The sequence below is a fragment of the Raphanus sativus genome, chromosome 6 (genome assembly GCF_000801105.2).
Source record: "Raphanus sativus cultivar WK10039 chromosome 6, ASM80110v3, whole genome shotgun sequence".
In the NCBI taxonomy this organism is placed as follows: Eukaryota; Viridiplantae; Streptophyta; class Magnoliopsida; order Brassicales; family Brassicaceae; genus Raphanus; species Raphanus sativus.
This window is the reverse complement of record NC_079516.1, coordinates 16,466,317-16,490,403: the sequence shown is the minus strand read 5'-3', so window position 1 is coordinate 16,490,403 and position 24,087 is coordinate 16,466,317. Positions and strand designations below refer to the sequence as shown.

General features: G+C 34.9%; 3 protein-coding genes and 1 pseudogene across 3 annotated transcripts; all 4 read right to left on the bottom strand.

The window, feature by feature from the left end:
- Window positions 1-3,391: 3,391 nt before the first annotated feature.
- Window positions 3,392-5,333, bottom strand: LOC108806488 (expansin-A5). Its single transcript, XM_018578629.2, has 3 exons — window positions 5,067-5,333; window positions 4,343-4,634; window positions 3,392-3,903 (listed from the first exon to the last, which is right to left on the bottom strand). The coding sequence occupies exons 1-3, from the start codon at window positions 5,230-5,232 to the stop codon at window positions 3,594-3,596; spliced, it is 768 nt and encodes a 255-aa protein (XP_018434131.1). The 5' UTR covers window positions 5,233-5,333; the 3' UTR covers window positions 3,392-3,593.
- A 9,445-nt stretch (window positions 5,334-14,778) lies between these two features.
- On the bottom strand, window positions 14,779-15,390 carry LOC130495601 (uncharacterized). Its single transcript, XM_056987019.1, has one exon. The coding sequence runs from the start codon at window positions 15,388-15,390 to the stop codon at window positions 14,779-14,781; it is 612 nt and encodes a 203-aa protein (XP_056842999.1).
- Window positions 15,391-17,654: 2,264 nt separating this feature from the next.
- Window positions 17,655-18,219, bottom strand: LOC108809775 (uncharacterized). The gene has a single exon (XM_018581918.2). It carries the CDS (start codon window positions 18,056-18,058, stop codon window positions 17,795-17,797), a length of 264 nt encoding a protein of 87 aa, XP_018437420.1. The 5' UTR covers window positions 18,059-18,219; the 3' UTR covers window positions 17,655-17,794.
- Window positions 18,220-19,843: 1,624 nt separating this feature from the next.
- LOC130495971 (phosphate transporter PHO1 homolog 9-like) lies at window positions 19,844-23,912 on the bottom strand (annotated as a pseudogene).
- Between the last annotated feature and the right edge of the window lie 175 nt (window positions 23,913-24,087).

Below are 24,087 nucleotides of genomic sequence, written 5' to 3'. Positions count from 1 at the left end.
CTGTAGCCGGCGTCAGCGGAGCTGCGCAAACCTCCACTTCCCGGAGGTAATTACCAGTCGTAAAAATCAAAGCCAAAAGAGAAAAAACAAACATGCTCGGAAGAAGAAACGCTAATCATAACATTCAAGACCGGACCGACGGTGGTTAAAGGAGCCATCTCCGTCGGCTGGAAAACCCTAATACGGCGGTTTTTTCTCTAGAAAGAGGTTAGAGAGCTTTTTCTCTGACATCATGTTTTCAAAAACAAAAACAAAAACTCGTTTTAATATTTGTCACCTTTTATTCTTCTCCCCACGTTTTCTAAAATATTCCATTTCCTTATACATGTATAAATGTAGTTGTATAAAACAAAGAATATGCACAACCATTTTTAGATGTAATTCATATGTAACATGTATGTGTGTATTTTAGTATGCATATGCAAGTTCTAAGCATTATTTAAGGAATAACAGAACAAGTAGTACTTAAGCTCATAGTGGCAAAAACATGTACATTCAGAAAAAGATATCATATCACTACACTATCCTTCAAGGTTCGAATAAGGCCTTGATTGGTAGAGCATTAGCATTATGCTACACATTATCCAATCAACATTTGTTTGAAAAGCATTTAGAAAAGCATTTACTAAATGCTAATGCTTTCTAAATGCTCTCTAGCAAATGCTCTCATATGAAGCTTTTGGAAGAGCATTTGCATTTACAATTTATAAATTTAAGAAATAAATATAATTAGTTCATTTATTTGATTTAATATTATCATAAAATTATTTTTATATCCAGAAAATAAAAATTTGATTTCTAAAATAAATTTACAATATAAATATTTTTTTAAATAGTATTTCACATTAAAAATATAATTTAATTATATAAATTATATTATATTTTAAATGCAAAATATTATTTTTAAAAATAAATATTTTAATTGTAAATTTTATTTTTTTAAAATAAAATTTCGATAAAATTTCTATCTCTTTTATATATTAATATACAAAATAAAAAGATATATATATATAATGATAATTTATTTATTCTTTTAATATATTCAAATTATTTTATATCCAAAAATAAAATTATGTTTTATTTATTTTAATAATATTGAAAATTATTTTATATCCAAAAATAAATTTATTTATTTTTAAAAAAATACATTCTAAAATAATAATATTTCACATTTAAAATTTAATTTATGTTATTAATTAAGATTCATTATTTTTAATAACAAATATATTATTATATATATATATATATATATATATATATATATATATTATTAATATATATATATGTATATATATATACATATATATATATATATATAATTTCAAAATAATTATATTATAAACTAACTTTTATAAAAAAACTTAAAATTGTATACTGCTACTGCTCTACCAATCATCTTATTAAAAATTTTAATAAGAATATACATGTTCTGCAGCATACTGCTTGTACAGCATATTGCTACTGTCTGTTCATCAGCTGTACCAATCAAGGCTTAAGTTTCTCTAAGCCAAACTTAAGCCCATCAAACATATTAATTTTGCTTGGTGTTTGGCTGCTAATTGTAATCTAATCCACAAAAGTGCAGAGATAATACATACATGAATCCTAATATATTACACGTTTTTTTTTGAAAAAATATTACAAGTTTATAGCCTACTTTTTTTGTTTTAAAGCCTACTTCGAATAAGCACTCATATAAAATACTGAGCCATTTCATTTTTAATAACAACTAGATTTTGGACCCGCGCGTCCGCGCGGATGTATGTTTGGAAAGATGAAATGGTAAATAAAAATTTAGTGGCTTTCATATTTGTTGAATTTTATATTGGTGTATTTTGTTCGGTTTGTTGAGTGTTTGATTAAAAAGTATGATTTTATATAAATATCCATTTTTTAGAATGAAAATATTATTGTGTGTTTTTTAAAAATTCTAATTTATTATTCTCATAATAGTTTGTGGTTCGATACTGACCACCAGCTGCATTGACATTGACATGTTCAATGACACCCCATGAATCTAAAGCTAAGATACGCTGAATTCGGTGCATGAGAGATCGTTTGCAAGTAGCATGGATCTTGTTACCCTAACAAAAAAAAAAGTCATCTTAGATACATTTGAAACATTCGTAATACAATAAAGGGTACAAAACGAACTTACCCATTGATCTGCCAAGACCATTTCGGAAGTATTACCTGCAAAAGTGGTGTTTTGCTTCCATGAATGTAAACATTTAACTTGAACACGCCAGTCGTCTTTGAAAGGTCTGAGTTTGGTTAGAGGAACAAACGTCGTCATCTTCGACATGTTATAGGTTTTCAATTTTTTGGGATATGATTTGGAGAATAGATGATGAGATATATATATTGCTGGTGGTGAGAGATGGCGCACGTTAGATTAAATGTCAGTAAGTTCGATATTTTATTTTTGGTAGTTATAATTTAAAAACACAATCAAAGGCAAAAGATCTTAAAAGTAATTAAATATACATTTATTATTTAGTATCTATTAGGGAAAAAGAATATTCGTAGAGAAAAGGAGAACTTAGTGGTCAAGATATTTAAAAAGATTTTCATATTGTGTTAGTTTATTATCTATTAGGAAAAAGGAATATTCATAGATTTTAGGAGAATTTAGTGGTCAAGATTTTTAAATAGATTTTCGAATTGCTAGTTATTTGATTCGAGCTGTTGAACAATAAATAGTTTCTATTATGTTCCCGTAGGATTAGGAAAATCTGTGAGTGAAAATATTACGATCGCGTAGTATTAGGAAAATCTTTGAGTGAGTATCAATTCTTTAAATGTGATTAATGTACATTAATTAAAAATTTCGTAAATTTAAGACTGATTTAGGATGGTTTCATGGAATGGAAGGAAGCAGTTTAATTAGGTTAGATATTATTAACAAACCAAATTTTGATTCGTTTACGGTTTATATTGCAAACCAATTTTTTTGGTCAGGAACAAACCAAAATATAAATCATCTAAAACAAAACCAAAAATTTATCATAAGCAAAACAATCAAAAATGTTTATTCACTGTGAAATTTATTTCCACCATAAGCAATAGAATATGTTTGTATACTTGTGTAGATATGTTTTAGTATGAATAATAATTTGCACTAATTGGTTTTGGGTGTTTAATTTAGATATTTCTATCGGACGGGTTTAGTATTGTAGATATTACAATCAATTGGTTTAGAATTGTGGACCATGTAAATCAAAAAGAAAGCCCAAACAGAATAATAATAGGCCACGTTTTTTTTAATGGTGAAACTAAATAATTAAACTACTGTGTTTTGATTGCAGTGGCATGAAATGGTAATATTTGTGGAAAATTAAGGGGATAGAGTTAAATGTACTTCAGTATTAATATTTTAGATATCACTTTCTTTTTATATAAAACGAGAATTTGTCTATTTTTTTCTTTTTCTTTTTTGGTCCTCGTTCACACACATTTGGCTACATATCACTATCAGTCCAAACATCAATTGGTTATCCAAAAAAGACCCAACTTGGAACCGAAAATTATAAGAAACCGAAGCAAACCAAACCGGTATAGAATATAAAATCATTAAATGATTTTACTAGTTGTTAATATCTGAACTGCCCTCCGGTGTAGGTCTGGCCAAAGGACCAAGTGGGAGGAGCAACATTGTACGACACGACGCTTCGGCGATCACTTGTGGTCACAACAAACGACAGACTTTGACCGTTGAGATAAGAGTTGCTTTGCCAGTTTTGCCCCCAGTTTCTTGACATTAATTGCCATCTTGAACGTGACCCTCTCATCGACACTGAGTGTACGTCCCCGGCTCCACCTACGTTTGTGACCAGAACCAAGTTAAAATATGAGTGGCCGTTGATCGTGAACCTTATCCCGCCTCTTCTTCTGCACCGAACCCTATAAAAAAAACAATTATTATAGAGGCACCACAAGTCAAGTCTATTAATGACTTAATACCCAATTTCTACTACATTTATAAACTGGTCCAAAGTAGTAAAGGCGTATTTATGAATCTAAATTCCATGAACACGTATCTTCTGTACACTGTTTAGGCATAGTTAAACATTTTATAGAGGAATACTGCTTAGATAGGAGCCTACTCAACATTTAAACCGATTTTTCAAAAAAAAAAAAATTGGATTGTGTTACAAAAAAAAAGAAAAATCATTTTGGAAAATACATTAAAAAAATAATCATTAAAACTATAATCCATTTTCCACTTAAGCGGATCTCTAGGCGTCCGATTTTTATTCACAAACTACACATATAGTTGAGTACTACTATGCAATTCCATGACAGTAAATAACCCCATTGTGAGGGGTTAGTAAATTAGTACCTTCTGTACATAACCGGAATGATGCCGGACTTATAAAGAGCGATGTGTTCGTAGATGGGCTGAGAAAGATCGAAATGGTGGTTGGGAGGATCGCAGGCGCCACCAGGAGGGCAAAAGTTAGTGGCAGTGACCACAATGGACCGGCCTTGTATGCACCACTGAGGATCGTTGACACACTTCAGCTCGAAACACGCACCGCAACTAAGTCCATTGTCGAATAACGCCGTGCTCAGCGCCGCCGTCTCTGTTCCGTAACCTTGGCCATACAGATTCCCGTACCCACATGCTCCACCTTTTTTTTTTATTATTAAGCAAATGGTTTTAGTACCCACATGCATATAGTGTAAACGCAAACGTAAAGTCGACAAACATTTGTAAGATTTTTATTTTGTTTACGTACGGAGTTTGCATTTATGTTTTCTAAAAATTCTTCTGAAAATTTTAAATCTTGTGTTAGAAAAATTAGTTTAAAGACAATAAATTATACCATGTGAAAAAGATTAATGTGATATGCATATAACATCAAAGAGTCGATTTGCTCTGTTAGTATAATATAATATTTTATCCGTTGAAATCATTTGCATGAAACAAGAGGGCTAGCTAGCTCTGATAACATGAGATTAAGCTGAGGTGGAATGAATAAATTACCCTTTTTCAGTTAAATTATAGTGATGCAAGTGAACATAAGACATTGAAGGGTTTTTGTTAGAGATCAATAAGGTACCCATTGTGCCGGAAGCATCACCCCCGCCGTAGAAAGTGGCATGAGCGTTGATCCAAGGTCCTCCGTGGCCGCCGGGATGATGGCCGCCACGACGGTAGAAGCCTTGAACGCCGATGGAAACTGCTAGGACATGCAGCAGGAGAGCCGAGATTACTAAAACTCCCATGATGAAGCAAATCAGTTACAACACAAAGGGAGAAAAAAAAAAACAAGAGCACCTAATTAATGTTTATAGTTTCTGCCAATCTGAAAGTTTGGTGTGATGAAATTGAGGAAGAAGAAAGTTTGGTATAAATAGGAAGAAGGGTTCAGACAAAGTTTTAGCTGTAATGAATCAACCCGGGTCCATGCAACTGCTTCTTGGTCTCCATTATAATCTGTTAATTAGTTGTTTTTTCATTTTAAGTGTTTAGTTTGTATAAAGTTAAAAAAGTTCAATAAAATCATAAAAAGGATATTGAACCGCGTAAAGAGATAAAGGAGAGGTGAATTTCACTGTAAGTCTATAAGAGGTCAAAGAAAACTTTTTTTTTTTTGAAAAAAGGGCACAAGGTCAAAGAAAACTTGTTAAAACGAGTTGGAATCTTCAACTCAAAATTAGTACATGTCAATGGTGATACTGTAGTTACCAGTTCTTTTTCTTCTTCTTCTTTTTCTTCTTTTAAAGTATAGATCAAGTTTTGATCATTTTAAGTGTCAGAAAGTCATCATACGCAGACACGATTTGGACAATAGTTTACAACTAATAAATTATGCGGTTTGATTGTTCGAGACATGCAATATAGAGCTCAATAAATAATTCCTGAGAACTTAACAGTGCAATTTAATTTGTGTCCACTTTGCACTGGAATCTACTATTGTTTTAATTTGACGCTTGCATAAGAAACCTTGTTACTTTCAAGTTTATTTTTTGTTAAATACTTTCAAGTTTAAAATTTTTTTTATGTCAACTAAGTTTAATTTTGTTATCTTACAAAATATCTTATATTTTTTAATCTACATCGAGCACTTGAATAATTTCAAATTTATATACACTAAACAAAATATGCCGAAGTATCCATGGCACCATAAAAATAGAGGAGCTAACAAGTTGCTCTTTAGAACATTTCATGTGCGATACACCGAATGCGTTTGCTTTTATAAGAAATTGTACCGGTTATTATGTCATAAACATATTGACAATGATAGGAGATGGTCAAGAGATACGTTGTTAATGCTCTATTTTTCTTTATAAAAAAAATAGAGATACGTTGTAATGATTTGTGAAAGAAATGAAAACTGTGAGTTGCCAAAAAAAAAAAATGAAAACTGTGCTGAAAGAAAACCGGATGGACGTGGACTGAACAAAAACGAACCACATGTCATATGTATGTATAAATATTAATATTTTAGTCTTACAAGTTTTCGTATGAATACTATGAAATTTTGAAAGTTTGTTATAGAATCATATGCTATCAGCAATAGAAATGTATGGAATTTGAAAGCATATGCATTATAAATCTGTAGCTAAAACTTGTGAGATATTTTTATAGCTTCTGTTTTCCTTTTTCTTTAAGGTGAACTGATGTAAACAGTACATGTATATACGACATGCAGAGGCGGATCTAGACATACTTTTAATTGGGGGCACAATTATAAACTTCAAGTTAGTAGGGGGCATTTTCATAGAGTTTAAACTAATTACATGAAGAATATCAAAAGTTTGAACATATTACATTCAAGAAAATAAATTTTAGTCGGGGGCACGTGACTCCGTTACGAACAACATACGTCCGCCCCTGACGACATGCAGATATTTTTCCACGTTTTACAAGTATGCGAATGAAGTCTTAATCCATACTCAAATTTGGTCGAACATTAGTACCCGTTCTCACATGGATGAAGCATGGTGGTTTAAATATATTGACTTTGACATGACGCTATTTCAACTAATTATGTGGGTGACAAAAATGGTTCAGTTTATCAGTATACAGCTTCTAAGATGTGTGTGTATCCCTCAAATTAGTTAAACCATTTCTCTAATCGGAGTAGGTCATCTACAAAAAATCAAGATTAATACCTGAAGCATGTGAATAGTCGGCTATTTTTGTCAATTAACAGTTTATAACGTCTATAGTGGCGTCAATCATGGTTTGAGGTTCAAATACAGCTTAGCTTATGAAAGTGATGTGCCCAAAGTCCTTATGCTATGAGAGAAATGAGAGACTATTAGGACATATAAGGGTGGGCATTTTGGGCATCGGTTTGGTTCTGTTGGAATATTTCGGGTAGTTTGAGTAGAAGGTTAGAGGATCAATTTACTATTTGATCTATTTTCAGTTCGGTTAGGATAATTTTGGGTTCAGTTCGGTTCGGATATTAAAACTAGAAACCGAAAGATATCCAAAAAATTTGGTTCTTATTTGGTTACGGTTTCGGTTTGGCTAGTTCTGGTAGTTCTCCTTCAGATAGTTCAAATAAAATATCGGCTATTTAGGATAAAATATTAAATAATTAAGATGGTTTAGATAAAAATGGATATTTTGGATACAATTATCCGAATACTTCAGATAATTCGAGTAGTTCGGATATTTTATAATAATATAGTTATCTTCAAATATTTTTGGATTCTTATAAGAAATTTTTTAGTTATAAATATATATTTAATTATGTTATATGTATATATAACTAATAGTTCTATATATCCGGATATCTCTTCAATTCTCGGTTCTATTTGGTTATTTCGGATATAAAAATATAGGAATTATTCGGCTATTTTATTTAAGTTTTCGATTTGGTTCTGATTCAAATATTTTGGTTGGAATATGGTGTGGTTCTGGATTTTTTACCCAGACCTAAAGATATATATGATATAAGGAATTCAGCCAAAAAAAACCTTAACTTTGCACGAATTGCCAAAACAAACATGAACTTTTGGGCTGACCAAAAAAACACTAAACTTTCATTGACTTGCCAATTTAGCACGTCGTCAGTTAATTTAACAAACATCGTTTATTGTTGGTGCTAAAGTGAAACGATGTCGTTTTCAAATGATATGAAACAACGTCGTTTTATATGAGTTGAAAAATAAAAACAAGTAGTCCCCTGGATTCGAACTTCGGTTGGGTAGAACATAACTATTGGCACTTTAAATGTATTTACTAACATTTTTAATGTTATTTGGTAATCATTGAATATAAAAAAAATTCTAAAAACTTAAATATATCTTTAAAATTCCAAAAATTGAAAAAGAAATATTTTATAAAATTAATTTTGAAATTAAAATAAAAATAAAAAAATTCTTAAAAAAATAAAAATCTTTAAAAAATTCAATTTTTTAAAAAAAAATTCAATATCTAGCTTAAAAATCGAAATTTAAGAAAAAAATAAAATTATTTTATTTTATATAAAAATCGATTTTTAAGCTAGATATTGAACTTTTTAATTTTTATTTTCTTAAGAAAAAAAAGAATTTATTTTTCATTTTAGTTTCAAAATTAATTTTATAAAATTATTTCTTTTTCAATTTTGGAATTTTAAAGATATTTTTAAGTTTTTAGACAATTTTTTTATATTCAATGAGTATCAAATAACATTAAATATGTTAGTAAGTACATTGAAAGTGTCATTAGCCCAGTGGTAAAATACCATATCATATGTCCTATCCAACATGAATTCAAATCCAGGGGGCTACTTGTTTTTATTTTTCAAATCATATAAAACGACGTCGTTTCATCTCATTTGAAAACGACGTCGTTTTACTTTAACGCCAACAATAAACGACATTTGTTAAATTAACAGACGGCGTGCTAAATTGACAAGTCAACGAAAATATTGTTAATTAATTAGAAAGTCAATGAAAGTTAGTGTTTTTTTGGCCAGCCCAAAAATTCATGTTTATTTTGGTAATTTCTGAAAAGCTGAGGTTTTGTTTGGCCGAATTCCCATATGATATAATATATGTATGAAAATATTGGAGCAACATTATTAATGGATTCTCATCCTTGGTCTTCACAGATCTCAACACAAAATAAAATAGATGAGTATTTCAAATGTTTAGATATTCATTAAAAGTATCTCAAAATATTTCATTTAAAATATTTTTGACAAGATATCTAAATATTTTGAGATACTCATTTTATTTTGTGTCCAAATCTGTGAGACACCAAGGACGAGAGCCCATTAATAATGGGTCTCTAGAATATTCAGAAAGACAAGGGTCTCGTGAAAGTCTAAAACAACATGGTTTCAAAAGAAAACAATAAATTCACAACTAAGTGGCCCAGTAACGAATACGCAAAATGATATACGGCTTTTACATTCCATACAAATTGAAGGGTAAGCCACTAAAGCCGGATTTTTTGACTTGTAGTCTTTTAATTTATTTGACGTGTAGTGTTTTTCCTTTCTTCCTACAATTTGGGACGTGTAGTGCTTTTTTTACGTCTATTGTTGTTACTTTCCACTTTTAGATTTGTTTTTTATCATCGAAAGACTGATCTATTACTCAAGCTTGAGATGGTCTGGGTATCCAGACCGGAATAGAACAACCAAAGTAGCAAAGAGAACGGTGAAAAATACGAGCAGTCCTAGCTAACGAATCAGCTACAACATTTTGATTTCTTGGAATGTAGTGAATGGTAAACTCTGTAAAGCACATCTTTAGCATATTTATCGTTTCTAACTCTGTAGAGAAGGTTGGCCATGCCTGAGGTTCCTTTATCATTACGATTAGATCCTTACAATCTGTCCCAAATCTTTGGCAGTCCGAATGTTGCAGCATTGTCTCCATTACCCATTTCAAAGCTTTAAGTTCCAAGTGCAAAGGTGTTTCGCGTCTTCTCAAGTTTCTTGTCCCCATGAGCTGTATCTTTCCCGTGCTGTCCTTCCAAGCCCATCCTAATCCAGTGTAATGATCAGTAGAGGTCCATGAACCATCCACCATGCATATATCTCCCAAGCTTAAGACTTGTGATTGATCTGAGCTTTGTTCCACTGGAGCTGTCGGTATCATCTCCCTAGCATTATGCCATGCCTGACATTCAGATTCCGCATACCTGACTAGTTCCACTGGATCTCTATCTATCCCTCTGAATAGTTTGTCGTTCCTAGCCTTCCAGATATACCATATTATCCAAGGATACAGATCTCTATCATTTTCTGGCTCAATGAATCCTCCAAAACAAGTAATCCATATTGGCGTAGACACTCGAGAGAGGAAACGTTTGTGGATTGGATGGAGTAGAGGATAATGCCCATACTTGTAATGCTGGCGGACATTCAAAGATTGCATGAGTAACTGACTCTTCTGGCTCTGCACATCTTGGACAATAATTATCGCATCTCATGTTAAGTCTTGCAAGGTTCCTTGTAACCGCTATTTGTCATGTAATCAGTTGCCAGATGAAGTGACGAATCTTCTGGGGTGCATTTACAGTTCAGGCAAAGGCCTGAAGCTTAGTTATGATAGGTTCTAAGACTTGAACCTCTTCATTTTTCCTCAATATATTTCTGGCTACCCAATATCCAGATTTGACTGTATATTGACCATTTTTGGTATAGCTCCAGCAGAATGTATCACGTTTATGAGTAGGGCTTATGGCCAAACTTTGAATCATGGGAATGTCCTCTTGATCTACATACTGCTCCAGTAGTTGTTCATCCCACTCCTTCGTCTGAAAATCAATGAGACTACTGACTAGCATATTCGGGTTTACCACTGGAACTCTGGGCCGAGCTGATCTAGCTGGTGTCGTCGGGATCCAAGGGTCCTGCCAGACCTTAATTTCATAACCTGAATGGACTTTGTTTTGGATACCCAATAATAAAAGTTCCCTCGCCGCTGTAATGCTTGTCCACACATAAGATGGGTTATCAACGGAGCCTAATCGCAAAGGCAAGCTCAAACGGTAGTATTTGCCTCTTAAGACTCTAGCCACTAAAGAATCTGGAAACTGAACTAGACGCCATAGTTGTTTTGCTAAGAGTGCCAAGTTAAACTCATGTATCAAGCGAAAGCCTATACCTCCTTCATCTCTAGGTGCACACATCTTATCCCATGTTGCCCAGTGTATTCCTCTTTTTGGCGGATTAGAACTCCACCAAAATTGTGCTATGGCACTTGCAAGATTCTCGCATATCTCCAAGGGGAGAAAGAAGCTGGACATGACATATGTCGGTAGAGCCAATAGGATCGATTCAATTAGTACTTCTTTCCCTCCTTTCGAAAGCAGTCTTCCCGTCCACCCATTAACTCTATGTGATAACTTCTCCTTTAGAAAGGCAAATAATTTGCATTTAGATCCACTAATATCCTCCGGGATACCTAGGTATGACCCCATTCCTCCTTCATTTTGGATACCAAGTGTGTCTTTAATCAGCTGTCGCTCACTCGCTGGGATCCTCTTACCAAAGAATAAGGAGGACTTGTTAAAATTGATACACTGACCTGATGCTTTCCCATATCTTCTGACTACTTTCATTACTTCTTCACATTCACGGGGCTCCGCCTTACAAAAGAAAAGGCTATCATCAGCAAAAAGTAGGTGAGAGATCGGGGGGCTAGCGCGAACGATTCGCATCCCCGTTATCTTTCCTTGACTTTCCGCGTGATTAAGAAGGCTAACGAGCGCTTCTGTGCATAGAATAAATATGAAAGGAGACAGAGGATCTCCTTGCCTCAGACCTCTCTCTGGGACTATATTCCCTCTTGGGTCTCCATTTATCAAGACTTTGTACCTAACCAAGGTGATACATCTCATAATCCAATCAATCCATATCTCTGAAAAACTCATCTTCCGCATGACAGCCTTAATAAATGACCATTTCATCCGGTCATATGCTTTACTCATGTCCGTCTTGATGCCCATTCTCTTCACTTTGCCGGCCGGTTTAGTCCGTAGAGCATGGAACATCTCCTGAGCTATCATGATATTATATGTGATTTGTCTTCCTTCTACAAAGGCTGATTGAGTTTCAAATATCCTTTGTGGGAGAACCTTCTTTAATCTCTGACATAAGACCTTCGATATAATTTTATAACTAACATTGCAGAGGCTGATAGGTCTAAACTGTGTCATCTCATTCGGCTTTGTCGTCTTAGGAATTAGACAAATATTTGTATCATTTAAGCCCTCCACCATTGTGCCTTGAAAAAGAAATTGATTAACCATACGGGTCAAATCATCTTTCACAATATCCCAATACTTCTGGTAGAAAATTGATGTCATTCCATCTGGTCCCGGTGCTTTTTCTGGGTGCATAGCAAAAAGCGCTAGTTTCACCTCCCCCCTGTCACTGGTGATGTGAGATCTTCATTTATGGCACCCGTGATAGTTGTCTTTACCTCCGATAATGCCTCCGCGATATCCTCTGGATCAGAAGATTCAAAAATTTGTCGAAAATAACTAGTAGCAATGGCTACCAGTCCTTCTTCATCTTCTACCACGTTTCCATTTTCGTCCAGAAGTTGTGTTATCCTATTCCTCGCTCTCCGTTGTTTGAGCAGAGCATGAAAGAATTTAGAATTCCTGTCTCCCTCCCTTAACCAGAAAACTCTACTTTCTGTCTCCAAAACATCTCTTCTGCCTTAAGAGCATTAGAGAGTTCTTTTAAAGCAGCAGCAATCTCCTCAGAAGTAGCATCATCATTCGAGTAAAGGTCCTCTACTTTCTCCTTAAGTTCCTCCACTAGTTTTGCCGATTTCACATCATTCTCCCTACGCCATTTACTCAAGGCTTTACGACAACAAGCAATATGTTCCATGATGTTCGCTTCAGGAGGCAGGTCATCCGATTTCCATCCTTCAAGAATAACTTGTCTTAATTCCTCATTATCCAGCCAGCGCTTATCAAACTTGAACTTTTTCCTCCTCCTTGTGGGCCGTACGAGTATGTCTGCTAAGACCGGACGATGATCCGATCCCTAGAGGCGAAGATACTTAACAGACGTGTGTGGGAATTTTCCATGCCAATCCCCATTTCCCACTGCTCTATCTAAGCGACATCTAACAGTTGCTCCTCTTGCTCTTTTTCCAACCCAAGAAAGCATGTCGCCCGTGTATGGAAAATCTAGCATAGCACAATCACTCAGCATCTGTCTGAATGGCAAGAAAGAACTATCCGAGCGTTTTCTTCCCCCCACTTTTTCAGTATGGTCCTTTATTTCATTAAAGTCACCAATCATGAACCAAGGTCCATTTCGAGTTGTTGAAAAACGCGTAAGACGTTCCCAAACCTGATCCCTACGTTCTAAAACAGGGTCACCATAAACAAATGTCATGTAGACTTTTTCCATCAATGATTGTCTCAATGTCAATTATTCTGTTATTCGAAAATAAAAAATTAACTTGAAAATCATCCATAAAAAAGAGAGCTAAACCCCCGTTGAGACCAAGTGGCTCAACGGTAAACAAACGATCAAATCCTAAATCAGCCTGAATGTTTTGCAACATCCGCTTCTTATTCTTCGTTTCAGAAAGGAACACAAGTCCTGGGCGATGCTTCTGACACATCTCCGTAAGGCGTCGAACTGTGAGGTCATTTCCTATCCCTCGACAGTTCCAACTGATTGTCTTCATGGGTTATTCTTTGGGGTTTGCTTGGACCCCCTCAAACCATTTTCTTTCGAAGACGAAGCATTTCTCTTATCCTTACGTATTATCATTTGTCCTTTACTTTCCCCATAAGAAGGAAAGTGTGCTGGCGACCTATGACGTGGCCTTGGCGATCCCCGTTTCATTAGCACTGCTTTCTTGGCCTGTGATCCAAAAGATGGGCCAGGACGTGTCTTTCTTAAACCAGTCCGAGATGAGTGGCTCTTGGGCTTTCGTCCCGATCGTGAGCCATATCGCTCTGGTACAACACTTGTCTCCTTAGCGGAAAGATCCTCCTCCATCTCTTTGAGGTCCTCACCCAGCAAGTCATCTTCCTCTACTTTTTCCATCATAAACGAGTCATGATCCACGACCATGCTAGAAGAGCCAGCAATATCCATACCTTGCAAGGCTCCTATCATCTGATATTCATTGTTATCTTCCTCCATAAGAGAGAAAGGTATTTGTTTTGCAACATTAGTGTCACGAGTCGTTACGTTCTGGTCCTTAGGTTGAGATCGTGAAGGAGTGACGATGGCGCTAGCTAGCTTCTTACCACTGTTTTGAGTTGCTTTTCCACTAAGGCTTGTCAAACCACGAACAGTAGAGGTCTCTGTATCAGATTCTCGAGCTTGCACAGAGGCGTTGGTAGATATTCCATCTGTAATCATCAGCGGTGGATTAGCCAAATTCCTATGTTTGTCGGCTGCAAGCTGATGTTTCTCTCTCCAAAGTTGAGGTCGTTTATGCTCATATGGAGCATAGCGGTGACCGTAGCGAGTAGAAGCACGGACAGGACCAGACTTTCCTCCATAGCGCTCGAGCATTCTATCTCCATCCCTATGCACAGCTCCATATCTATCTTCACGACGAACCTGTCTCGGGTCCGAGTAACGAGAAGAATCATGGCGAGCCACCTCATTGTTATTGTGATAACTGTGATCGTTGTATCGCTTACCATAACCATCCTGGTATTGAATCCTACCATTATCCTCCATCAGCAAAGACTGACGGGGAGTTGAGCTCTGTGGATGCTGGACTCGAGAGAAGATGTCAGGCTTGGACGGAGCTTTCGCCGCTTCCAATTTTTTGGAACAATATGATTCCTCATAAGTCATCATGCCACAATAAGAGCAGTGTTTAAACAACAGTTCCATAGTGCATCTTAATTGTAACCTCATCACCTTCCGGCGATTGAATCTTCCTCGAAAACACTAAAGGCTTCCTCGAATCAACATCAATCAGCAGCCTACCAGCCGAGAGCTCCATAGAGTCAACATGTCCAAGTCTTCCACCAATCTTCCTCATGTTTTTCACAGTCCAAAGATGTAGTGGAATGCCAGTAATCTCCACCCAAAATGGAACTATCCATGGATAGTCATCGTGCACAATTGGCTCCCAGCGCACCAGAACAAACATACAAAAGTTGTAGTGGAAGGGACCCTGACGTAGAACCGCTTGGATGTCCTCTTCAGATGAAAAGTTAAATAAAAACTTCCCATTACCTAGATCATTTGCAGTGATCTTATCTTCCATCTTCCATTGAGCATGCATACATTGGATTAACTTCTCTACAATCTGCTTCTTAGGGTTGAGAACCTTTCCGATTAGAGACATACGATATTCACGAATCGTATGAGCATCATCTTCCTCCTCAAGTAGGATAATCTCCTCATCCTCCTCCTCGACGAGAATACCTTTCCCTTTCCTATCGATCATGTGATCTGATCCAAAACGGCTTGATGAACCCATACAAAGATATGGATCCTATGCGAAACACACAAGGTGAAGAGGCCACACCACTGTCAATACGTGATACCTGCGTGAAAACCTTGTTTAGATCCGAGGAGACCTATAGAAAAACCAGCCTTGATCCGAAGATATAACAGAACTTATGATTTTGTGATGAGATCGACCAAAAGAGCTTATGAGTAATCGGTGATGCGTGAAAAACAGAGATCGAGGGTTCTCTGTTGTGGTAGCGGTGATGCGTGGTGCAGGTAGTGACCGGAATCAATAGCTCACCGTCTTCAAACCTCTGATCCTCTCTGCAATGGTTAGGATCGGATCAAACCAGGAACAGAGGTTGCGTGACAAACAAGGGAGAGGATGGCCCTAGAGATCTTCTTCTCCGAAGCGCGAAGGAGGTAAAGCAGGTGGCAGGCTGATCCAACGCCAAGGAACGTTGAAACAGGAGAAGATCGAAGCCCTGATGGAGGTTTCAATCTTGCGATCGCCGTCGCCTTCTAAGTCGCTACAGAGCAAAACCCTAGTGTTGTAACGCTTCTCTCCACGTCTTTAATGTATGTAAGATATGCTATTTCAAACATTTTTGTTATTCATAAGGACACCATACTTTAGTTTATTGCATCTTTTACATCTAAATTTGTTTTTTCTTTGTTAACAGGTAAGAACAGGTACTCAGCCAAAGTCAACTTAGCCTAACGTCATGAAGAGTATCATTTAATTAGAACTGTGCCTAGAAATGGGAAAAGAAACCATATGACTTAGAGCATATTTATTTGATATATTAGGACCGGCCCGTCTTATGGGGATGAGATGATAATTTGAAAATAATTTAAATAGTTAGAATAAATATTTTTTTATTTTAGTTTAAAATTTATTTTTATTTTAAAATATTTTGTTCTATATTAATATAAATCATTATTTTATTAATTGTTATTCTTTATTCAGTTTCTTTATCATTACAATTAACTTAATTTTTCCTTACGATTAAAAAAATTATTTATTTGAAGTTTATATTCTGTTTTTATTTTTTTGGTGTAGAATTGTTGATTTATTTGTTTTATTTTAAGTTATTTATTGTATAATAAAATTGTTGGCTTTAGAATCAATAATTTCGTAATTTTAAAAAGTCTTAGAACATTTATCTTTTGAAGTTTTTTCTTCAACCTGTCCTACATATCTTTTGATTTATTTGATCATCTATATTTTCCAATATATATAGATATAATCAATTTTGAACAATGGTCATAATCATATCACATAATATTGTTATTTTCTTGAACAAAATATCAATTAAAAAGTATGACCAATTATGTATTGTAGTTAAAATTCTATATTATAGTCGTCTTTGGATGTCATATGATAATGCATGATATATATTTTGACATTTTTCTTTTAAAAACAATGCATTTAGTAAAATAAACAATGCATGATATGTAAGTGATTCTTTTATTCATAGAATAAAAAAATATTGACATCAAAAGTCATTTGTACAAAAATAACTTGACAAATAAACTTTCAAACGAACATATAATTTTTATACACTTGAAAAAAAGGCTGGAATGACATCTTACAATATATTTACAATTATTTTTATAATTATTAAGCATAATACACCTTCATTTGTCTCTACTATGGACTTTCTTTGATCTCAAACCTATATCCTTTTATTTTGAATTTACTTGATATATTTAAAAATAAATGTTTCATTAAATGAATCAATCGGACGGTTTCAGAGATTGCAGCCGGAAGTTAATGAGTCACTGTGTTATTGTCTAACGGTTTGGGGTACACCATCAAAATTTACAGCCCAAAACACGTCATATAGACGATCTCATTCCAAATTCTGACAGCGCAACCATTAAAGCCCACCGAATCTCAGAATCAATTTATGACATGGATCCTATGTGGTTTCACTAGTAAGAACATATTTTTATACATACAGATAGATAGATGTTTTTTTCTGTCTTCTTAAACGTATATCCCTACAAATACTTCAAGACAAATCAATGTTTATTTGTAAACTTTTTATTAATATATATTTTTTGGACAACTCGAGTTTGTTAATTTACTTTTGTTATATTTATCTACAACCATTTTTTACCTTGTTTTTCTTCTCATACTATTTTCCTCTCTTTTCTTTTGCTAAAAATATATATGCCTTTGTATCTCAATTTTTTTGTCAAGATATGCCTTTTGTATCTAAATGTGTATATTGGACGATATATATAGATCAACACATATTCTTACAAGATAGAAGAACAAATCCGTAAAAGCAAAATGGATTGGATCACATTAATTCAAAAGAGTCCCAACAATTTTCAAATAAAACAAAATCAAACAAGATGTTCTATGTATATATGTAAACATACATTAAACAAAAGCATAGATTAAAATTAGAAACATTTTTTTAAAGAGAGATAAAGCCTTCGCTGACAAGCAAGCCAAAGAAGAGGACAAAGAGACCAGCGCCTATAGATGTGCCCGGAGAAACATAGGTCTGAGAATAAGCACCGAGAGTCAACGCACCTCCAACGAGCCCGATCACCAGAGATTGCATGTTTCTTCTGCTCACGGTTCTTTGCATCGGCTGCACCTTCTGATCTTCTTGTTCTCCATCTTCTTGTTCTCGCTTCTCTTCTTCTTTCTCCGACTTCCTTCTCTGTCTCACCATGTTTAGAATTCTCTGATGAGATGAAGGATCTGGTTGAGATTCTATGATGTGAGTTTGATTGCGTGTTGTGATTGTAATTATAAGTTTATGATGGAGACAAATATGGTCTTTTGGGAATTGCTTGGAGGCCTTTTCATCGATAGAAAAGTCAACTCTTAATAATGGTATAGATCTAAGATTCTTGTATTAATTACTATTGTGTTATAAAAAACCTAGTGGCCGGTGATAGTTGAAAGTTCAGCAATATTCAAGTATGTATAGTGGCACCTAAAACCAAAAATAAATATGATTGTCATTCTGTCTTTTTTTTTTGAAAGAACATTATTTCTTATTACAACCATTTTTCTTAGCGTTTTCATTTCCAAATGTTGGGTTTTTTTTTTTGAACTAAAAAAAAAAAAAAAAAAAAAATTCAAATGTCTGGCGGAAACGAGTCATGTGTACTATTGTGTTTTTGTAGCTCATAGACGAATGTATACAAATATATATAACTAATTTATAGCCCAAGTTGAATGTGTATACTGTATACATCCTTTAAAAATTAGAGTTAATTAGCTCAGTATGCACAAATAAGCCATATTTGCAAGGATTGAAAGTTGTATATATATATATATATATATATATATATACAGTTGGGTACATTTTTCTTTGGAATTTTTTGTTTTATATTACTCAACAGATTTTCGAAAAATTTAAACAATTTCTTACGTGTCATTCTCGTGTATATGCAAAAATCAAAGAAAAAAAGAAACTCTATTTTTCCGTTATCCGATTTGTTATTTTAGTAATACATGGGCTTGCATCCAAGGCCCATTAAGTATCTGGATAATCTCTGGTAGATTCAAGTCGCTTCTCGCTGAAGGCTTTTCCCGAAAATTTCAGGAGATTACTGGCAGCAGAAACAAATAAAACCCGAACTGAATCGGGTCGGGTCATAAGCTGCAAAGCGGATCCCTAATTTTAATATATGCACATTAAATTAATTAGACATATTTCCCCATTTTTCATATTTTCAAGGGGATGTCCCAGTACTTGTGCAACCCATCATATACATACTAATAGCCACCGATAAAAGAAATAAGAAAACAAAAAGCCAAGAAGAAGAAAGTTAGAAACGGCTGAAGAAAGCAAATATTGGAACCGTAGTTCGTATTCAAATTGTTCCTATGCCCAAGCTTTTATATAGTAAACTCATGGTAAAACCCTAGTTATGCTTCTGTATTTGTGGGCCTTGATCTTAATGTTTGGGCGTTTATGTATTGTTCTGGGCTTTTTTTTAAGGTAGATAAACTCTAAAATTATTTCTGTAAGCTATCTTAATAAAAGTAGATAATTGTAAGCCCCGTAGCCTAGTGTTGAGGTTAAAAACCAGGTCTAAGACTATGCAATTCTTGCATATTTTAATTTCAAGTACTTATTTAGATACAAGAGATCTTACATGGTGCTATTAGGCTTAGATTTCATAACAGATAGTTTGTCGGTTGTAATTGTCAATCTTTCTCATTGCAATGTCATATAATCAGCGTTAAAAGTAGATAAACTCTTAAATTATCTTAACCATTTAAAAACTTTTTGTGTATTTACCAACTTATACAAATATCTGAGAGTTTATAACAATGTATATTTATATGGTCAATAAAATAAAATTTGTTTTAAGAAAACATTTTCGCATTTTTAATAGTTTTTTTCGTGATAAATTGTTAACCTTTTAATACATTTTTGTATGCACATCTGTTAATGCTAACGAATTAAAGACCCAAAAAAAATTATATCAGGACTGGAAAATTGGGATGAATCAATTTTCATACGATACAACAATAAAAGAATTAATACACACAATTTGCGTTTAGTCCACATTATATGTATAAATTTACATGCTCTTTTTTTTTTGCTAAAAAATTTACATGCTCTTGCTTCCTCCAACTTCTTGAAAAGGCAAAGGTACAGACTTGAAAGCTCTGTATTTTCCCACATTGTTCAAATGCTCATTCTCCAGCCTGATTGCATACACACAAAGTTACAACACAAAAAAAAAAATCATCTTACGATCTCTTTCTTCCGAAACTTCTAGAATGTGGTTTTAAGTAAAAACTGAACCTGAAGAAGTTCCAAATGCCACGACGAACAATCTCTAGGATGGTAACAACAGCAACCAAAGCTCTTCTGTGCAAAAATGGAGCTTCTCTAATCCCAAGAACTGTCTGCATCCAAGCCAGCCTCAGCACCACATTCACCACCTTCGTTTTACAATATCTCAATTAATAAAATAATAATATTCCACGAAAAAGAAAAGCTTATGTGCTTTGCTAATACCATGGCAATGAAGTATATGCTTTTGTAAGGTATTAAGAGTTTGTCACGAAGCCACGGGTTTTTGGAGTCCCGTTTCATTAGACCCCAATCTCTGAATATGTCCCAATAAGTATTGAACAATGTGGCAATGGTTGACGTGGTTACAGCCACCGTAAGCCAATACGTCCCTCTCTTTGTTTCAAAGATTGTTCTAGCCGCAACAGCTAATATAGTCGAGAGATACTTTAGTGCGTTAAGGCCATTCGCTTTGTCTTTCTCTTCAACCAACCTCCTTATACACTGCAACCAAACAAAAAAAAAAGGTTTGAAACATTCTGAAAGGATGTAAACATTGAATATCTTACTTCATGACCGATTCTAGGCATAGTCGGATTAAACAATCCCCTTGCCCCCAAAATTCTAAAACTTTATTATACATAAATCGAAATTCTTTTTTTATTAAGATTACACAAACATATTTATGCCCACTTAAATCTCAAATCCGTCCCTGTTTCACTTACAAGTATATATTTAAGTATGTATTTAGCACCTGAGCAAACCGAAACCAGTAAGGAATGATGGCAACAACAAGGTAGAGTTCTTTGTAAATGTCACTCTCATAGCATGTGTGTGTTCGTTTCTTGAAATCTCCTCCCCATCCATAATAACATACATAGAACAATAAGCTTCTGAATGTTTGCACCTGCAGAACCACCAAAACCAAATGATTTTCTAAGAAGGAAAACACACAAACTTGTTAACCGGATCGTAAACCAAGCAACTCATTACCTGTGTTGTCAACTGATCTGCGAGAAAGAAATCCGGGAGAATAACCTAGCAGTATAGAACAAACTCATTAACTATATGTAGCATCTTTACAAGAGATTGCTTGGATTACAAGTCACCTTGTATAGTGGGCTTAAAAGAAAAAGGAGATTACTTGTATTACACGTTACCTTGTATAGCGGGCTTAAAAGACAACGGAAGGCGCATCCGATGAAGAAGTATCGGCTTGACCGATATATTATATTGAGTGGACAGAACAGCGTTATCATGAATAACTGCGACCATAACCAAAAATACATTTCAAAGCTAATAATGAGGATTTATTGTTAGAGATCAATATCAATGACCTGAATAACTTACAATGAGAAGACCTAAAGGAACAAGCTCGGTGATGACACTAAAACTTTTGGTTCTCGGATCCATTTCCATGTCGAGATTCGATATGGCTCCTCCAAATGTTAGAACCGCTAGACCAGAGGCTAGTAGAAGAACTTCTCTGTAACCAACATCAGTCCCTTGGTCAAAACCAAAGATAAAGGGGTAGTTTACTCTATATCGTCTCCAGAAATATATGTCTCCTGCAAACATAAACAAATGAACCGCAACAAACCCGAACATGCTGCGGAAATAACAAGCATAAGATAAATTGAAATTCCTGTGTTTCAAAAGTGATGAATGTAACGTTATCAAGAACCTGTAAAGAGGGAAAATGTTCTCCATGTATTGATGCCTGCCTTCACTTTTTGTTAGGCCTCTTGCATGTACAACAACTGATATTGCAATGGCGAGAGCTACGGCGCAACCAGACAAGAAGCCTGTAGATGAAGATGATGTTTTAGTCTACTAGAAAGAACATTAGGTTTCGTCATTTCATAGGCTAGAAAAAAATGGATTTAAGTACCGAGGAAGTATGTGATTCTGTGTTTCTCCCTCTTAGCTTTAGTCCTTAAACATTTCATTCCTTCACGGTGATTTCCATTGGCGAAATGCTTAATAAACGTAGCTTCCACTCTCGACATCAGCGTTGAGACCTGAAACATGTAAAGATAAGTCTGGTTTTAAGTAACATTCAAGAAGAGATTGGTTACTTGTATGAACCTCATCGCAGCTGCCTAAATAAGAATGATCCACTGTATGTAGATAAGGCTTTGATGCATTTCTCGAAGTAGTCTGCCAAACATTACAAAGATGATCAGTATCAAATCATTACAAGAACAAATGCAGAACGAACATGATGGGATTACAAACCTTGTCATACTTCTTTAGTATCTTTGAAAAAGCCAACTGGTTCAAGAAGCTACAAAAATAGCGAGAGAGATTATGAGAAACATATTAGAGAGAAACCATAGAGCTAAAGAATTATAATTCTTCTTACCTATAACTTTTTAGGAACCTAAGTTTCTGGTAGAACTCAACAAAAGCGCGGTCCATAAGCTCCTCAGCTCTCCTAAGCTCGGGTTTGCTGAAGGTTTGCTCAGTTGATAGGCCCATTATCATGCACTTAAGCATTGATAATGGAGTTTCGGGTTCGATCTTGAGCTTTATATGATCCAGCATTTCTACTGGAGCAGGTTTAAAGACTTTCTTGTCTTCTGCCTGTTCCATTTCCTTGATCACCTCCAATGGTGAAATGGCTACAAATATAAACATTTATATAAATTTATATATGAGCTTACTAAATGCAGATTAAACATCACTCAAATGGATAAAGTTTAGTTCTGGAATATCTAGAAACCCTTCAAATAATTTGATTTCGAAGTGCTTAAAATATAACTAAAAGATTAAACATTAAAAAATTTCATAATGACCTACGCTCAAATAAATATTTGTGTCTTTATTTTTCATAATAATTTTTTTTCATAATGTTCTATATATAACTAAAATTATTGCAGAAAATCCTGATGTCCTAAGCAACTAGTTCTTTTTCATATGCTCTGGACCGGGTTAATCTGATATAGCTACAAAATGTATCATTCTTATGGGAGTAATAACGAAATGGAGCTAAACCTGGAGTTCTATTGTTGGTTGTGTGTGGAGAGGAAGGAGCACTCGAGATACTATTAATGTCAGGGAAGTCAACGTTTGGATTCTCAACCTTAACTCTAAGAGCAATCAAAGCGTTTAATTGTCTACTAAGCTCATCGGCTTCCTCCATCACGTTCTCCACTTTCTGCTTGTAAAATTTCAAACCTTGTTGAACTCTCCATCAAGTCGCCGGAAAAACTGAACCTCCATCTCTCCTCCTTCCTCGGCAGAGCATAGAAACGTCGTGTTGTAGCTACCCGTCTCGTCCTCGTTGATGAGAATGACTTGCTCCTCGTCGTCATCGAAGAGATGGTAATGATGGTGGCGTTTGCTGCTTAGAGGATTGTTGTGTTTGTGTGACTTCTTTGGGGAGCCTCCTTTGGCGCGGTTTGTTAGACCACTAAATGCACGGTAGAGAGAGACTCTTCTTGATAGACCGGCGGCGCCGGTGCTGGCAGCGTGGAGAGGTGCGGTTTCGCCGGTGGGAGGAGGAGGATGATATGGATGTTGTTGTTTTTGTAGGTGATATCGAAGGACCTGTTTGACGATGGCTTTAAGAGAACGGTAATCCATGTAGGCTTCTCTCCATTCTTGTATCATTTGCGCTTCATATTCTCTTCCGAACTTCATTTTCTTCTTGTTTTCTTGATTTTGGTGTATTTTTCCCGGAAAGATTAGATTTTCCGGGAAGAAATCTACCACTCCCGGGAAAAATCTACCAAAAAAAAAACAAAAGGAAAAAAAAAAACTGTTTCTGTTTGTTAATCTTTTCCCCTCTTTTGGTAATCTCTAGTCGTTTCAAAATTACCCAAAATTCGTGGGTGAGATTTTTAGAGGCTTTTTCTATTTTTAGGATTCCAGTCTTTTAGTGTTGTTTTTTGTAACCACACGTGCATGTGCATGGCTCTAGTCCCAAACCATACTTA

Bases quoted from the DNA above. Each gene is read 5' to 3' on its own strand.
- LOC108806488 (XM_018578629.2), bottom strand. From the start codon at position 5,232: ATGGGAGTTTTAGTAATCTCGGCTCTCCTGCTGCATGTCCTAGCAGTT. The intron at 4,635-5,066 runs GTACCTTATTGA...TAAAAAAAAAAG, and splicing joins TGATGCTTCCGGCACAATGG to GTGGAGCATGTGGGTACGGG. The intron at 3,904-4,342 runs GTACTAATTTAC...TTTTTTTTATAG, and splicing joins ATTCCGGTTATGTACAGAAG to GGTTCGGTGCAGAAGAAGAG.
- LOC108809775 (XM_018581918.2), bottom strand. From the start codon at position 18,058: ATGGTGAGACAGAGAAGGAAGTCGGAGAAAGAAGAAGAGAAGCGAGAA.
- LOC130495601 (XM_056987019.1), bottom strand. From the start codon at position 15,390: ATGGGTTCATCAAGCCGTTTTGGATCAGATCACATGATCGATAGGAAA.